This window comes from Telopea speciosissima, chromosome 9, assembly GCF_018873765.1.
Source record: "Telopea speciosissima isolate NSW1024214 ecotype Mountain lineage chromosome 9, Tspe_v1, whole genome shotgun sequence".
NCBI lineage: Eukaryota > Viridiplantae > Streptophyta > Magnoliopsida > Proteales > Proteaceae > Telopea > Telopea speciosissima.
The window spans coordinates 44,143,699-44,162,445 of record NC_057924.1 but is presented as its reverse complement, the minus strand read 5'-3'; the positions used below and the strand labels follow the sequence as shown (position 1 = coordinate 44,162,445).

General features: G+C 40.1%; 1 protein-coding gene across 2 annotated transcripts; it reads left to right on the top strand.

Annotated features, from left to right (window-relative positions):
* The first annotated feature begins 15,372 nt into the window (after positions 1 to 15,372).
* Positions 15,373 to 18,517, top strand: LOC122640852 (uncharacterized protein ycf23-like). 2 transcript variants are annotated; one of them, XM_043834112.1, is made up of 9 exons: positions 15,374 to 15,642; positions 15,847 to 15,912; positions 16,352 to 16,426; positions 16,627 to 16,689; positions 16,798 to 16,857; positions 17,469 to 17,558; positions 17,682 to 17,789; positions 18,040 to 18,162; positions 18,309 to 18,517. In XM_043834112.1, the coding sequence occupies exons 1-9, from the start codon at positions 15,433 to 15,435 to the stop codon at positions 18,441 to 18,443; spliced, it is 930 nt and encodes a 309-aa protein (XP_043690047.1). In that variant the 5' UTR covers positions 15,374 to 15,432; the 3' UTR covers positions 18,444 to 18,517. The 2 variants fall into 2 exon arrangements, with proteins under 2 accessions (XP_043690048.1, XP_043690047.1); XM_043834113.1 differs by lacking the exon at positions 15,847 to 15,912 and having other exon boundaries at positions 15,373 to 15,642.
* The last annotated feature ends 230 nt before the right edge of the window (positions 18,518 to 18,747 follow it).

Sequence of the window (18,747 nt, the reverse complement as noted above, 5' to 3'; positions counted from 1 at the left end):
GTTGTGGCCTCGTATGATGCCGTCGGGTCAGGGCTTCATGCGAGGGCATTCTGTAGGGTCGTTTCGGGGATGCGGGGGGACCACAGGTGGAAACGAGGTGGAACAGGGGGTATCCGAGTCACTCCGAAGGGAAAGAGTATTTAAAGGGCATTGCCAGTCTTTTGTGTCCAGTTGTCGTCATTATTGGGGGGTGGTAAAATCCAACATCTATAGTTTACCCCTCTTTGGCCGAGACCTGTGCCAATAGTCAAAGGTCAAAGATAAAAGACCGCTTGATTTTGTCACCAGAAGCCTGCATCATCGCCACTTTGCTCATAGGTGGCGGAGTTGAACGATTAAAACCACGTCTCGGTAAACCATTCGACAAATAATTTGAGCAACTACTACCGTCGCTTTGCTCATAGGCGACGGTGTTCCCTCGGCAAACTTTTCAGTGGGCCTCCTTGGGTCGAGCAACTACTCCATTACTTTGCTCAAGGGTAATAGAGGTCCCTTAGTAAACCTTTCGGTAAACTTCCTCCAATTGAGCAACTACTATCGCCACTTTGCACATAGGTGACGACGTTTCGAACGATAAAACCTAATTCAGCAAATCGCATGGTGAAGTCTTTTATTTTGAACGATAAAACCTATCTCGACAAACCATCCAATGAAATCTTTTGTTTTGAATGACAAAACCTATCTCGATAAATGGTTCGGTAGCAATGGGTGCTCAATCAATCGATCTAGAGGATCGGGTGTCAACGAGAGATCGAAGATCAAATGGCAACAGGTGATCCAAGAATCGGATGACAATGGGTGATCAACAGATCAAATGGTAACGGGTGATCCAAGGATCGGATGAATACGGTTATCAACGGATCAAAAAGGGTAATGGTTTTGAGCGATGCTCTACTGGATTCTGATTTCGAGCAACGCTCAGCAGGGTTTTGATTTTGAGCAACGCTCAGCAGGAGTTTGATTTTGAGCAACGCTTGACAGGGATTTGGTTTTGAGCTTCGCTCGGCGGGAATCTAATTTTGAGCAATGCTTAGCAGGGTTTTGGGTTTGAGCAACGCTCAGCTGGGATTTGATTTTGAGCAACGCTCGATTGGAATTTGATTTTGAGCATCACTCAACAAAGTTTTGGATTTTTTATTTTGAGCATTGCTCAGTAAAGTTTTGAGCATCGCTCGATCAGAAATCTGATCTTGAGCAATGCTCGATTGGAATTTGATTTTGAGCTTCATTCAACAAAATTTTGATTTTGAGCAATGCTCGACAAGGTTTAGATTTTGAGGATGAGGTGGCATCATTCAACCAGAAGGATGGGGTCAATGAGTGATCAAGCCATACGCGAGTATATTAGAGATCAAAAGACCATAAGAGATCAGACTAAACGTGAGTATAGAGGAGATCAGAGGACCATGGGAGGTCAAATCATACACGAGTATAGCGGAGATCGGAAGACCAAGGGAGGTTGAACTGCACGCGAATATAACAAAAATTAGGAGACCATGTGAGGTCAAACTATACGTGCGTATAGTGGAAATTAGGAGACCATGGGAGGTCGATTTATATGCGAGTATAGTAGAAATCAAGGAACCACAGGAGGTCGGTTTATATGCAAGTATAGTGGAAATCAAGAGACCACGGGAGGTCGGTCTATACGCGAGTATAGCAGAAATCAAGAGACCACGAGAGGTCGGTCTATACACGAGTATAGCAAAAATTAAGGGACCACAGGAGGTTGCACTATACGCAAGTATGATCGGACTACACGTGAGTATAATGGAAATCAGAAGACCACGGGAGGTCAGACTATACACGACCATAGCAGAAATTGAAAAACCACGAGAGGTCAGTCTATACGGGAGTATAGCGAAAATCAAGAGACCATGGGAGGTCGGCCTATACACGAGTATAGCGAAAATTAGGAGACCATGAGAGATCATACTACACGTGAGTATAGTGGAAATCAGAAGAACACAGGAGGTTGGACTATATACAAGCATAGTGGAAATTGGGAGACCATGGGAGGTCAGTCTATATGCGAGCATAGTAGAAACCAGAAGACCATGGGAGGTCGAACTATATGCGAGCATAGCAGAAATCGAGAGACCAAGGGAGGTCGATCTATACGTGAGTATAGCAAAAATCAAGAGACCACAGAAGGTCGGCCTATACGCTAGTATAGTGAAAATCAAGGGACCATGAGAGATCGGTCTATATGTGAGTATAGAGGAAATGAAGAGACCACGAGAGGTCAGTCTGTACGTGAGTATAGCGGAAATCAAGGGACCATGGGAGGTCAGTCTATACGCAAGTACAACGGAAATTAGGAGACCACGGGAGGTCGGACTATACGTGAGTATAGTGATCAGAAGACCATGGGAGGTCGGACTATATGCGAGCATAGCAAAAATCAGAAGACCATAGGAGGTCGGCCTATACGCGAGTATAGCGGAAATCAAGAGACCACGGGAGGTTGGTCTATATGCGAGTATAGCGGAAATTAGACGACCGCGGTAGATCAGACTACATGCGAGTATAGTGGAAAATAGAAGACCACAGGAGGTATGCGAGCATAGCGAAAATCAGGAGACCACAGGAGGTCGGTCTATACACGAGTATAGTGGGAATCAAAAGACCATAGGAGGTCGGACTATACGCGAGCATAGCGAAAATCGGGAGACCACGGGAGGTCGGTCTATACGCTAGTATAGCGAAAATCAAGAGACTACGGGAGGTTGGTCTATACGCAAGTATAGTGAAAATCAAGAGACCACGAGAGGTTGGTCTTTACGCGAGTATAGCGGAATCAGGAGACCATGAGAGATTGGACTACACTTGAGTATATTGAAAATTAGAAGAGTTAACAATTAACTTGCAAGGATGATCAGATGGTGGGTTAATTTATACGTGAGTACAACGGGGATCGAAAGATTTATGGGGTGATCGAACTATACATGAGTATAGTGAGGATCAAAAAGGTCAATGATCTAATGGTACGCAAGTACAAGGGGGGTCAGATTCATAGGATGGTCAAACTATACATGAGTATAGCAAGAATAATCAAGTTTATACACGAGTATAGTAGAGACCAGAAGAGTTAACGATTAACTTGCAAGGATGATTGGATGATGGGTCAATTTGTACATGAGTACAACGGGGACAAAAAAGATTTATGGGGTGATCGAACTATACACGAGTATAGCGAGGATAAAAAGGTCAATGATCTAATTATACGTGAGTACAAAGGGGGTCAGATTCATAGGATAGTCAAACTATACATGAGTATAGCAAGGATTAAAAGAATAATCAAGTTATACACGAGTATAGTAGAAATCGATAGGATCAAAGGTTCAATCAATTTATACACGAGTACGGCTGAGACCAGAAGATTCACATGTGATTATACTATACGTGAGTATAGTGGGATTGAAATGATCAAGCTATGCACAAGTATAGTAGGGATCAATAGGATCAAATTGCACCAGAGTGCACATTTTTTTTTTATTTTTTATTTTTTTTAAAAGGCATTTATGAATTCAGCAGTAGTCAGATAATCAAATTGCACGCAAGTATAGAAGAGATCGAAGGTTTGATCAAGCCATACATAAGTGTGGTAGGAGCCAAACGATACGAGATCAGGTTGTATGTGAGTGCAACAAAATTCAATGTTTAAACAACATGTGACAATCCAATCCTTATGCATGATGAAATTTTTTTTTCTTTTTATGTAAAGAGATGAAATAATCAATTTTATGCAAATATTTATGATGCAAACATGGGTAAATGAAACGCAATCATATACAATCATAAATGCTTACCAAATATTCTTTATTTCTGTACTGCACAACACCTGTTCTTCACAAATGGTTAGTGCATAAATGTTATGACAACATCAAAAACCTAGGTAGAGACAAATATTTTCCATGGTTTTTTTATGTTTCTTTTGAAAAACATTTGAGAAAATTACTTGGACATCCCTTGTACTATGGCCATTTTGCTTACGATTACCAACGTTTGAAACAATTACTTCACACCCCCCAAAACTTGACGGTGTTAGTCTGCTGTTAGTGTCTAAATGGAAACATCCATTTTACCCTTATAAGTTATTTAACTTAAACTTATGATGTTAAATGACCAACTTACTCTCCTTCTCCTTCCTCTCCTTCTTTCTTCTTCTTCTTCTTCTTCTTCCTACAACTACAGTTCAACTGCAGAGGGAGGACCGAACCTCACCACCATCACCATCAACGCATGATGGGTACATCGGGAGGGATTCTCGGTTTCTCGCCCTCTCTGCTCTTCTTCTTCTTCTTCTCTTTTTTTTCAATCGGTGGAAGCCTAGAGGGAGCAGGGGTGGGGTAATTAGGTGCTTTGTGGGACCTTCACTTGTGTAACCCCCCTCGTGTACCAACGTCAGAAGAACAGCCACGTCTGGAAGGACAGACTTCCCAACAGCCTCAACAAAAGACTTCTCCCCCACCCTAGGTGGCGGCTCTGGTATCTTTCTTTCCTTCTATCGAGTTTTTTATTTATTTATTTGCATCTCTATAATGAAATATACACAGTTTTTATCCAAGTTATCATGTTATACTAGTATTGGGTCTAATACAAAATTTTAACCCTAGATCCTTACCAATGGTCATATTAGTTTTCTCTAATTCTATTTGTTAAGAATATTTTCTTTTGATAGTAAAGAAAAACTCATTTCTTTCACTAGAACAGTGTGCAGTAAGACGTACAAAGAAAGCTTCCCATCCTCTCAACAAGCTCAGGAAGAAGAAGAGTCTCCTTTAAATGCACTCCTCATTATATCCCAATTTTGAAAGGAAAAACACCAACCCATTTTAACAAATCCCAAAAAGATATTTCATTTTGTAGATCCATCCATCTCTTTCAAATCATAACACCCACCAAATGGCATAACTTGTCATACTCCGTTGGGACCAAAACTTGTAGCTGGCCATGTTTAGATCTCTTTCCTCTAAGCATGTTAAGAAATAGTAACTTAATAATTGATGGGCTCCATATACCTTATCATAGAAGTTGAATTGGTGAAAGTTCAGAAATTTCCAAAACAACATCTATTATTTGGCAGGAATGAGCCATGTTGAGAAACACATAAAAGTTCAAAATACCCATCGCAAATTAAATGTTTACCAAGTCCCCTAGTGACATCATTGCAAATTTGAAGTTTTTGGAAGTCCATTTCAAATAATGCATTGAAAGTCTTGATCATCCTAGCTTGCAACGATATATCCCAAACTCTTTCTTATCAAAATTATGTACCCTACTTATAGGTCCCCTACCAGATATAGCACTCCCCTTAAAGGAAACACACCCCCCCCCCCTCAAAAAAAAAATAAAATAAATAAAAGAGTGGTTCATTGACGTCCATGTACTATAAACAGTAAAGAATTTTTCATAAAAAAAAAAAAAAAAAAAAAAAGCAAAGAATGATTAATCCAACCTTGGGTTTGAAAGGTCATTACAAGACTTGTGAAGTGGATCTATATGATCTATAAAGACGTACCAGTGCATGAGGCTCTTAACACTATAGGGATTAGGAAGGGTCATAATGTATGCAGCTTACCGTTGCTTTACAGATAGATTATTTCCAGATACTCGAACCCGTGATCACTTGATCACAATGGAACAATCTAACTGTTGCACTAAGGTCCACTCTTTAATTATATGATCTATATGCTTTATTTTAGATCTTTTGAAAATTTGGACCACTCCTATCAAAAAGTGAATTGCCTAGAAGCCATTTGCTTAACCATATCCTCAGTCTCGCTAATCTTAAGTGGGATCCATCTAAAAGTTAGTCTTAATACTCATTCTTAATTTGAGCTGTCCTGGAAATATTGCGACAGAAAGTTGGCTTTTGGTGGGTGATTGCATCAATTGATTGATAGGTACACTACAATTGACTAGCATTAATTACATCCCCAAATACTTAAATAAACAAAAGCATGGATCACCATTTATTTTTACTCTTCGTGCCAAATAATTAAAAAATAAAAAAAGTTTAACCTCAGTCCCCCAAAGAATAAATTGGTTTACTCATGATCTACTATCATCCTTATATGTTATCCCCAGTCTGATTAGTTTAAGATGATCATAGATCAACCATAAACCTTTGCTTATTGCAAGTGTGATCCAAGATCATGGACAACTGAGTTGCTCAATTGGTTAAGCGTTTGTCTCACAACAAGCCTAACCCTTGGGCTGTGTTTGGTATGTATTCTCATTCTTAGACTGCGCATTCTCATTCTCAATTGGAAAATGCATTCCTAACATAGAATTGGAATGTTGTTTGGCACATCTCTATCCAGACTATATTAATTCTTGATTTTAGAAAATGGGAATTGCGTTGTATCATGAATTTGCAAAAGCCAAGTTGAGGCTGGTGAGATGATGAGTGCATTAAACTGACAATGCACACCATTCATAAGCACCACTCACCAAGTGGTGCTAGGCATTTTATCAAACAGCTTTCATAGAACCAACAAACAAAGCCATTCCATTAACCAAAGACGGTGCTTCTCCTATTTTCCTCACAATCTCACTCACTGAATCTTTCATCCACACTAGTGTCTCGGTAAAAGATTTCTCCCTTTTCGGTTCCAGTACTCTCTTCCCTGCAGAATCTATGATTTTCATAGACCACATGAGGCATAGGTGTAAGTTTCCAGGCATTCCCTGTGGTGTTGGTCTGTGTAATTTCGTGTATTGCCGTATATTTCATTAGATCCCAAAAGGGAATATATTGATTACAATATGGAGAGTCCTAAATGGACTATAAAATAGGAATGATAATATCACAAGATTGGATCCAATAAGGATTCGAAACATAGAGAGATTCTGATCAAGAGTTTCCCAAAATAGGAAGAACTCAATATCATCTAACACACCCCCTCAAGGTGGAGATTCCGATCTGGACAGGGACTAGGCTCAAAGACCAGAAACTAGAGTTGGGGAGGACCCCAGGAAAAGGGAAGTAGGGCTTTGGGAAGGGAAACGGGTAGAGGTTTGGAGCCTAGGAGCTCCCCTTCTCTTGGGAACTTATTGAAATGAGAAATGAAGCGGGATATTTATAGGCAAAAATGGTGTTTGGCGGCGCCACGCTGTAAAAAAAAATGAATTTTTTTTTTTTTGGGTGATTTCCTTCCAGGGTACGACGCCGCAGGGTGATTTTCGTGCGGGGCCGTGGTTTCATGCGGGGCCGCGGTTTTTTCCATGGGCCACCGTGCGGGGCCATAGTTTTTGTACGGGGCCGCACCAAGGATACTAGGAGGCTGTGGGTGCCTCCAAGGTGGAACATGGGTTGTCTGGGTTACTCTGAAAAAAATGGGCTTAGAGGGCTTTACCAGTCTTTCACGTCCAGTTGTCGTCATCGTTGGTGGGTGCCAAAATTTAGCATCTACAATACCCAGAATAGGCATCCATGAAACTTAGCAATTCATGGTCTGCCGTGGCATTTATCAATAAATCAATACGAGGCAAAGGGTAGTTATCTTTAGGGCGTGCTTTATCCAAATCAATAAAATCAATATACATACGCCACTTGCCATTAGGCTTGGGCACCATAAATACATTAGAGAGCCACTCAGGATAAATGGCCTCCTCAATGAATCTTGCCTCCAGCAGCTTGACCACTTCCTCCACCACTTTTCCCTGGCTCTCGGGTGCAAGGTCCTCTTCTTCTGGAAGATTGGCTATGAGCTAGGTGGACATCCAGCCTATGCTCGGCTAGTTCCCACTCAATTTCAAGCTTATCAGTGGCTGACCATGCAAAGACATCTACATTGGCCCCCAAGAATTCCACCATATGCTTGTTTCGCTCTCCCGTCAGGCCTATACCTACTTGTACGGTGCGGCGATCATCCCCTTCAACAATCTCCACCGAGACTAGGTCCTCGGCTGGCTCTGAACTTTCTTGCTCAGTAACATCACAAGCATCTTTGAGTGTAACTTGGAGCATCTGCGGCTCCTTCCCTTTTCCTCTCAGATACCCCTCATAGCATTTTCTTAAGGTTATCTGGCTTCCACGACACTCTCCTATACCTCACTCAGTGGGGAATTTCATTACGAGGTGGGAGTGGAGACTACGGCATGCAGGGCTGAGGCCTAGTCAGCCGAGTATTCCACTAAAGGTGGAGTTAACCTTTACCACCAGAAAGTTCATCATCACTGTGAATAGCAAAGGCTCAGTCCCCACAGTCACTAATAGCTCAACAGAACCCTCCACGTGCACGAGAGCTATAGAAAAGCCATACTGTGGAGAATCCACCCTTTTCAGCATTCCGAGCTTCAACTGCATCTTCTCAAATGCATCATTGTAGAGCACATTAATCGAACTTCCATTATCTATCAATATCCTAGCCACCGATCAGTTGGAGATAGTCATCTTGATCACCAAGGTATGGGGTGACTGGATATCAGAGAGATCTTCATTCAAGAAGGTTATTTGCTGCTCGGTTCTTCTTTTCTTGTCTGGCATTTCAGCCTGGAACACACATCGAGAGTGATGCTTTCTAAAATTCAAGGATTCTCCCCCCAAACCTGGGCCTCCAAAGATTGTAGCAATCTCTTTGAGGGGTGCATTCTCGGTATGGCGCCTGCGCCCCGCTGGATTCATCCTGTCCTCACCATCCCTCAACCGAGCAGGGGATTTCACTATCTCCTCGGGTTCTTATGGTTGGTCCTCCTGCCTCCGATCACCGCCATCCTTCTTTATAAATCTGCTCAGGCGGCCCCCTTGGATGAGGGCTTCTATCACCTCATTCAGCTGCATTCATTCCTCTATGTCATGGCCATTGTCTTGGTGGAATCTGCAGTACTTGTTCTTGTTACGCTAGTGCGCAGGCTTAATCATCTTCCCTAACCAGCGCAGGGTCACCTGGTCCTTAATTTCATTAAGGATATACGCTTAGTTGTGGGGGAGGGCAGTATAGGTTGGCTCCAGCTTCTAATCGCTCCTTGGGACCCACGCCCGATCATCTCTCTTTCTCTTCCCATCCTTTTGGTCTTTGTCATCTTTGTGGCTATTTCCTCCAGGATGAGAATCTTCTTTTTCGGATTTTTCTTTTCGGGCTTTGTTTCCTTCTCTTGCTCGGCTGCATGAAATTCTACAAGGTTGATGTGCTTTTCACAGCACGAGAAGAGATCATACATATCTACTGGCTCGTCCATGATCAGGGACTTCTTCGATTCTGCATCTATGATTCCACTGCATAGGGTTTGGAATTTCACCATAGGATCCAAGTTTCCTACTTCCAACACCTCATTGTTGAATCTCGTGAGAAAATCTCTTATTGTTTCATCTGAGCGTTGCTTGATTGCCAATAGATTCGCCATTGTTTTCTTGTGGACTCTACTGCTAATGAAATTGGCCAGGAAGGCCCGTCTAAGCTCCACGAAGCTAGAGAGTGACCTTGGCTTTAGGCGCGTGAACCACTATCTTGCCGAGCCCTTTAGGGTAGAGTGGAATGCCAGGCACATGATGGCGTCTGATGGTCCCTGGAAGAACCTTAATGACTTAAAGCTCTCAAGACGGTCTTCTGGATCCGTCGTGCCTGCATACTGCTCAATGGTGGGCATCTTGAAGCCCTTAGGTTGGCATTCTACCCTGATCTCCTCTGTGAAGGCGAGAATGGTGGTGAATTGGAAGTCGTGGCTTAGAGCATGTCCCTTTCCCTTCAAAACACTTGGATCTGCTCCTGCAACTCCATTACCTTGTCGTTCAAGGCATGTTCGACTTTGATCATCTGAGATCCTTGCATTTTGTTATCTCCTAGAGCCTCCTTATCCTTTTCTCGGACGTTGTTGGCATCGCTGTGTTTCATTGTGCTCGGGGGAATGTGTTCTCTCCTTTGCCTGGGATGGATGTGGAGGTGGCAGTGGGATTCCTTATAGGATGTTGTGTTGCATCTCCATCATCTGGTGCATCTGGTCCTGCCACCGAGTTTGCATTGCTTTGAACTATTCCACCAATACATATCGTGGTGGATCTCCAGGGAGTCTAGGCTATGAATTTTCCCTCTGGAAATTGTTCTCTTCTATGATTACATCGTCCCATCCGGCGTGAGGGCCTGAGGGTCCATCCTATGCCCCATCTTGAGCGGCGACCGTGGCAGCAACAGTAGCTTTTAAGACCTTCGATTGGTTGTGGGTGTTGGTCATCATGGTATCCTCATAGGTTTCTTTCTCTTCGTTCCCACAGACGGCGCCAAAAATGTTGTGCAAAGAAAGAAGCAAGGTAACCCTCTCTGCAACACAAGAGATTGTATTGGAAACGAAGAACTCTGCAAAAAGGGCTTTCTTGATTGATTTAGTGATGGATCCCGTTCTTGTGGCACTGTGGCCTCTATTTATACATGTTTCCCCCACCCTTTCCTTTTCAGATACGTGCGAGATTGCCTTCCTTCTTCTTCGGATGATTGAGTCCTTCGAAGCTTTTGATTCCCCTTGGAGGAGTGATCTCCTCCTTAATTTTAGCCATTAGGAGTCTTTCTATATATGGAATGCGGTTTCCATTCCTAACGGCCTCAGGATTCTTTCCAATTAACTTGGCTGATGTGTCCCCCCACATTTTCCTTGCCTCTTATGATGTAGGAGTCTTGGAAGGAATATGCTTCTCGGGCCCCTTCGCTGCCACATGTCACCCTGTAATTGATTGGATTCAATATGGTGTATCAAAAAGAAAAGGGAAAAAATTTGTGACACAGTAGAAAAGAGAAGTAGAGCAAAAAATGTGGCAAATATATATTTTAAAATTTAAACTATGATCCATACAAACTTAGCTGCTACCCGAGTTGCAACCAAGTTCCTGCTGCCCCAATCATAGGCAACGAATTTGGAATCCATAAGGATATTTTAGAAAATATTAAAACCTAAAAGAGTATTTATGATCCAAAGGGGAAGGAAATTATTCCAAGTTGGTGCCTACTATTGGGGCACCAAGAACATGGGTTGCAGCCAAATTTTTTCCGATCAATATAAGTATGACACAAGTATTTGGGGATTTTCAAGAGTTGCATCAAATACCTCAAGAAGCTGCAAAGTTGTGAGCTTTCTCGTTATCATGTCAGCCATGTGTTGCTTTTAGACACAAGAATGATGAAATTAATGCATAAAAAAAAGGATGAAATTAAATTTTATTTTCCAATTAGTCATGTGGACACTACTCTAATTTTTTTGTGTTAGAGGAGTTGTTCACTATTTATTGTGCACTTTTGTATTCTTACACGGGAGATTTTTCCATCGACTCCATCAAATAAGGGGGATAAGGGTGTTTATGTCATTTTCAGGTAGTCATTTATGTTAATTTAACTACATTGAATGTCGATCATGCACATCCATGGCAGTGCATGAAAACTTTTGCCTAAATATGGTCCTTTTGGACGTCAGTATGCCAAGTGAAGTATAATACTTCTCTATTTTGTCACTTGGCAGTACAAAGGTTAGTTCATGTGGTAGAGGACCCCACATACATCTCAATGGCTAAATTTTTGTCCAATGTAAACCAGGAAAGTTGCCCAATCTCCTATTCAAAGTATTAGTAAAATTAACAAAATGACATCAAATAGAGATGAATACCAAATACAAAATGGCATCTTCTGTTATTTTAGCTACTTCCGCTACTCATGTTGCATGATTATCTATCCCATGGACTAACTCACGTACTATAATGTGACAAATAGTGAAACGTACATCACTAGACATAGTGATGGGTAATAAAAACCTAAAAAATAAGACCCTGGTTTTTATGCACGAGGCTGTGTACATACATGGTAGCATCAAGTACTTTGTTTCAGTACAACTAGAAAGAGAAAATGTTCTCTGTTGGGGGGGGGGGGAGCAGGCCACACCTAGATATAGTTAGGAGCAAAATGACCACCCCATGCCTTGAGATGCAAACACACACTCTCATTGGCTTCCGCACACATGTAAACGCTGCGCTATGCCAGAGAGAACGCTCTGCCAAATGTTATTACACATTGCCCTCTGATCTCCTTTTGCCTAAGAAATGTATTTCTTTTGTAAAGATGTAAAGGGGAAAAAGAGATAGATGTCAATTGGTGGAACAGAGTTAAAGAATCCTTTGGACTTTTTGGGTGGGATTGGGACATCCATGCAAAGGTGTTGGTTGAGGTGTTTTCGGACTCTCATGCTGTGATGTCTTCTAACTTTATTGACAAAATCTTCTAGAGATTATGACAAAGTCTTCTAATTTTTGGTTCATTTGATTTCTTTCTTGTTTAATCAAATTGTGTTAAAATACAATATATTTTAAAATCCAAATGTTATTTCTTTTCTTTTTTTTTTTCTAGGTACTGTTTGGATTTTATATTATACTAATTACATAAAACACTATATCCGTATAAAGAAAAAAAATATATTTTTTTTAGGGAAGCAGTTTTCTGTCCGGGAGTGTGGCCTACGCCAGCACTCCCATGTGTCTATCTCTCTCCTCTTTAAAATAAGGGGGTAGAAGTGTCTTTTCACATGGGGAGGAGAGAGATAGACTCATGGGAGTGCTGGCGTAGGCCACACGCCCGACAGAGAACTTTTTCCCTTTTTTTTAATAGTGATGAACTCAATGACATACACAAGCTATTTGTCCTGTCTACATCCAAATCAAAATAGTTTAATAGAATAAAACCAAATCAGATATAAATAACCCACATAGTACTAGTACAAAGGATTTTTAAAAAAAAATCCTTATCGTACCTACTAGGAATTAATTATACTTTTTATTAAATTCAAACTTTGTGTAGGACTACCATATGTTCCATTATTAAATAATGGGCACTTGTGCGTGTTTTCCTCACAATTTCAACCCAAAATAAAATTTCTTCATTTCCTTTGTCCTTTTTAGTGCATTCGTCAACTTGCACCCTATCACTAGCTAGTGGTAATGACCTCAATTTTTTATTTTATTTTTTGGAAGGGGCTTTTCTGCTGATGACCTTAATGACATATATAATCTATATATTTGACATCTTCTAATGTTTACCTAAGCAAAATATTTTAATTCCATAAAAATCAAATCAGTGTACCCAAAATATATATATATTGAGAGAGAGAACTCTGTCCGGGAGTGTGGCGTACGCCAGCGATCCCATGAGTCTATCTCTCTCCTCGTCATATGAAAAGACATCTATGCTCCATTTTTGAAGAGGATAGAGATAGACACATGGGAGTGCTGATGTAGACCCCATTCCCGGATAGAAAACTATTTTCCATCTCTTTTGTTTTTTTACCTCTATCGATAAATAACTTTTAGAAATAAAACAAGAAGCAAAAAAGTAAAGTTATAAATGTATTGACACTCCTTAAGATATCAATAACAAAATCCCAATTATATAACATAAGAGAAAAAGAACCCTTCTTGGTCGCATGGCTCTTGCACCCAAACATAGGAATGCACAAAACTATTGCCAAGCTCCTCTTGAAATAAAAAATCTCATCCGTGTTGATGCCCTTGTGTGCACTTTCATTGTCTCTGTGCTGGTGTAGGGGCTACATGACCAAGCAATGATCTCTTGTCCCAATTAGTTACCATTAACAAATGAGTTCCATAAGAACCGTGTGAGACTATCTGGTTAAGTAGGTAGCATTCTTACATGTTCCAGCATCTTTATACTTAATAAGAGAATTAGTGAAGTAATATTCATTCTTCCTAAACAAGCTCTTCCATAAATTTTTCTCTTAAACTTCATATCTGCTTCCTGAAAAGTCTAAAGAGAAGAACAATCCCTAAGAGTTCTATCTGATAAAACCCATATAGACAACTGATCTTACCTTTTAATGGAATATTTCTTGATAGCTAATGGGCTAGCTTGATGGTGGGCTCTGTAACGTCCAAATATCTGGTCCATGCATCATTGGTTGATCCATAGAGATGGTATCAGGCTTAAAATTAGGTTCACAGCGGAAATTGAAAACTGTACACTTATTTCCATTGAGAGGCCTTACAAAGAAGAAAGGGTCTTGGGCTTGAGCTATGACTAAATATTTGATGAATTTTAAGTCCAGGCCCATCCCATGTGTCTACTTCCAAAGGCCCATGCAACCTCTTCCTTTTTTCATTTTTTTTTTCTTTTTCTTGGGATGAATTCCAAGTCCAAGGCCCACCCCATTTGTGTACTTCCAAAGCCCCATCCCCTCTTCTTCTTCTTCTTCTTCTTCTTCTGGTGGAGCAACAAAGCTGGTGTATTGAACTTTTACCAAGTTTCCAAAGGATGCAAGTAGGTCCAATTTTGGATCCAGATTTTCACTGTTAATATCTCTGTACTCATAGGCTCTGTTTGGTTGCAAGGGAAATTATAGTGAAGGATAGTACGTAAAAAATTTCAAATGTAAAAAAGAAACGTTTGTAATCATTATCCAACATGACTCTATAAACTACTTAAATTCCATTAAAAAAATTGTTACCATATATAGCAAGGCAAAAGGTTTCATGTGCGACGGCATGTGCACGATTGCCATAAATAGAGTGATCTCAAATAACAAAACACCCCTCTCCCTATAAAATGAAATCGATGGGTATATTTAATGCATGTGAAAAGCCACACATAACTTCCTTCTCTATCTAGTAATGATAACTTTTTTTTAGATGTATTTTTTATTTTATTTTTCAAATCCAAGGGATTTAATTGCAAAGTGAAATTTAATAACAAAATATGAAACTTTTTTCTATCAAAAGAAAAAATACCAAAATATGGATGATATGGAGTTAGCAACATAACCATGTCGGGGTAATGATTACAAATGACTTTTTATTAGGTTTAAAAGTTCACTTCACTTCCTTTTCAAATTCCCTTACAATCAAACGGAGCTAGGGTTACCAGCACAACTCCTTTTTGTTTTTTTGTTTTTTCAATGACATTTGTTTGGGGAGGGGCTGAATTCTAGGATTCCAAGTAAACCCCTAAAATTTAGAGAGAGAGAGAGGAGAAAAAAAAAAAAAACCCCTGAAAATGGGCCATGGTCCATCTAGAGTTTATTGGACCCAGTAAGCCTAGGCCCGATCTTGTATTTCTACACAGAGGCTGCCTATATTCGTTTAAGACCAATGGTAATAGGCCAGTAGAGAAAAGAACTATCCCAAAAGGGTGGAATTTTTATCCTCTCTTGTTACAGCATGGTGCTGTAATGCATCCTGCGGCGGCTGCAGCAGCCATGTGCACCATGTGAGGCCCGCTGTGCCACATGGCCTCTGTAGCGTCTCACGATGCGTTATAACACCGTCCTGTAACAGGAGGATAACGATATTCGGAAAGGGTGAGAGACTGACACAATTACTAAGACTCTTGTTACCGTTACAACATTAGATGAAAACTTGAAAAATATCTACAAAAGAATCTTCAAGCTGCCAACTTCTTATCTCTTCCTCCCCAATCTCTTAGCGAGAGAGAGAGAGAGAGAGAGATGGGTCCTTCCTCTATCTGCAATTCCATGACATTAACTTCTCCCGCCCTTCTCAAACGCATTCACAACCCTTTACTGGATGGCGTTCGTCCTACAAGTTCAAACCCCTGTTTCCACCTTAAAAGAAGGACTAACTTAACAACAAGAGCCCTTCTCTCAACTACAAAGGAATCAGTCTTAAAGGATTTCCACGAACGACGAGCTCTCAAGGTAGAGAGTACTACTGGACTATAAAACCTTCAATGAGAATGGTCTTTTTCTTTCTTTTCTGAGTTCTTCTAAGAAGCCAGTTCAATAGTTAGTTCTCTTACTCCTGTTTTATATCATGTTGTGAGTTAAGGATTATTAAATTTTTCGTCTATTGATTCCTCAAAAATGTTTAAATCCATTATATATGTATGTTCTTCTTTGCAGATAATCTCAGGCTTGCAGAATTTTGATAGAGACAATGTCGCATCCGTAGTTACAGCTGCAGATAAGGTGAGTAAGCATCTCTACCTTGATAGCTATCCAGGCAACTATTAGCCATGAATGATTTAGAAAGCCAGTAACTCCACTGGAAATCATGGCAGCTATGCATTAAACTTTGTTTCTGCACTTGTTTATATGAATTTAATGTGGAAGGCCTAAGACAGTTCAAGGGCAAACTGTAAGCAACTCGAATGCTCTAATTTTCTAGGGAAAAGGGAAAGAAAATTTCCTGTTTCAAGATGTGTAATTAAAGTTTCTATATTGATATCTTAGCTTACTCCTTGTTTGCTTCCTAGTAATTCTTACAGTTGACTTCTTATTGAGTCAGATGACTTATTTCAAAAGCATTATTTTCACACCTTGTTAAGGCTTCAAATTGGTTACAATATTCTACTTCTGTTATTATGTTAGATTTCTCCATACTAATCACTTAAGACATAAATGATAGGGGGGAGCAACTCATGTGGACATCGCTTGTGATCCAAAGCTGGTGAAGCTTGCTATCAACTTGACTTCTCTTCCAGTAAACTCTCATACTTAAAACTAAACTTTCATCTTTTCTCAGCTAAATGGTGTACATATAGAGTTTATATGTATAATTTTAAAATCCCAGAAGCTCCTGCAGTTTCTCCTATGAGTTTCTTGAAGAAGTTCAAGAATGTTATTGAAGAATATGTGGCTCCAGTACGTAATACTTACGATTCGAAAGTTTTTCCTTTGCAGATCTGTGTTTCTTCAGTAGATCCACAGGCATTTCCAGCAGCTGTTGAAGCAGGAGCTTTGATGGTTAGGAATCACAAGCTTCCAGAGCATAGTAATTTATTTTGTGTTCACTCGTTCTAATTAAGGAACAGCTACTTCAAATTATGCTCACAAAGTTAGTGGTCTATGCAGGTGGAGATTGGAAACTATGACTCATTCTATGACATGGGTGTGGTTTTCTCTCCAGAACAGGTATCAAGATATATAACAAAATGGAAGCAGAGGATACCTTCAATCACCAGAAGTGATTTTCATTGTTTTGATGTGACGATTGAAAAGATAAAACATGCATAGCTCAGACAATATTAAAACAAATAAATGGTAAAGACACACCCTTTACTCAAGGGTGTGACTCATAATAAAAGCTGATTGTTGAGCATGAATTCTGCAGATTTCATTCATTAAGCTATCAAGAACAAATGCATTCACCATGAAAAAACAGTTTTTAATTTGTAAGTATTGATGATTAAAAAAAAAATTGCAGTAACTATGAAGAAGATTAGAGATTATAGGGGGGGAAATGAAGGTGGCAGTAAGATTCATCAACATCAAGAATGCAAAAGACTTCCATTGAATTTTAGTCTCATTCACACTACCTTCCCTTTTGGTTAGTATTTTTGCTATAGTGCTGGGGACATAAAGATAACCCTGGTCAGCCTTAATTTTCACTTCTCCCCTCCCCCCTCACAAAAGCCCCAACCGCAACCTATTCCAGGGACAGAAAACAATCCATTTCAATATCACTGGTGAAAGAAATTTTTATTGCTTTTCTTATTCCTAATTTTGCCTGGTTCTGTTTTCAGATACTAAAGCTAACAAAGGAGACAAAGAGGATTCTTCCATCTGTTGCACTATCTGTAACTGTACCTCACACACTAAGCCTTCCTGATCAGGTTATTTCATTTCATTCTCTCAAGAGTGTAAATTGATATTGGCACAGTTATTTCATTCCTTTTAGTGTAAATCGATATTGGTGTCCTTAGTTTGTTTATAATTTGTACCTAATTAACCGACAGGTGAAGCTAGCAGAGCTGCTGGAACAGGAGGGTGTGGACATTATACAAACTGAAGGAGGAAAATCTTCAAGTCCATCGAAGCCTGGTGTTCTTGGTTTAATTGAGAAGGTACATTAGTAATGCCATGAACAGAATGAGCTTTCCTTCGCTGGACATCAGTTGGATGGAGATGTGTCAAATTTGAGTGCCCTTTCTTCTATTGGGATGATTGAATGAGCTCAATCTAATTTTCTGATGCTGCACACAATTTTAAAGTTCTTCACACCTGTTTTCCATATTCTTGTCCATGGTCTTATTATACTTCAGATTCTCATTCATATCCACTAACAATCCAAACCTATGTTATTGATTATGTTAGGCAACACCAACTCTTGCCGCTGCGTATTCTATTTCCAGGGCAGTAAATATTCCTGTTATGTGCTCATCTGGATTGAGTGCAGTTACTGCACCAATGGCCTTGACAGCAGGAGCAGCTGGTGTGGTATGTAACCCAAATTTCTTAATTTAGTGTAAAGCTGTTTCTTTTAGCCCCTGACAATATGACCGCAGCCACCGTTGCACTCCTAAATTTCCATTTATTTAGGGTAGGGAAATATCTCACTTGGCTTTATTCCATTGAAAATACAGGGGGTTGGCTCAGCTGTGAACAAGCTAAATGATGTCATTGCGATGATTGCAGAAGTTAGAAGCATCTCCGACTCATTAACCCTCGGCACTGCTAGCCATACTGCAGCTGAAGAGAGAATTACAAAGGAGCTGTAATGCATATGTATTTTTTGTTTGATATTGGAAACAGATCAACAAGGGTATAAGATAAACATACAATGATAATAAATACAAGAGGAATCCACATCATATATTTTTTTTAATGTATGCTGTAGTTCTTGAAAATATCCAATATTTGTATGGTTTATACATCCTGTGTGCTAAGCATAAAGAGCCACATAAATGCCTAGCATAAGGAGAATATAACTCTCCCCTCCAACTCCCCTTTCACCATCTATGGAAGAACAGATAAGCCACAGTGCAAGACATGTCATGCAGAGATGACTAATCCGCAGGTTTA

Excerpts from the sequence above, each read along its gene's own strand:
- LOC122640852 (XM_043834112.1), top strand. The coding sequence starts at position 15,433 with ATGGGTCCTTCCTCTATCTGCAATTCCATGACATTAACTTCTCCCGCC. Across the intron at positions 17,559-17,681 it reads CACTAAGCCTTCCTGATCAG|GTGAAGCTAGCAGAGCTGCT; the intron begins GTTATTTCATTT and ends ATTAACCGACAG. Across the intron at positions 17,790-18,039 it reads TTCTTGGTTTAATTGAGAAG|GCAACACCAACTCTTGCCGC; the intron begins GTACATTAGTAA and ends TGATTATGTTAG.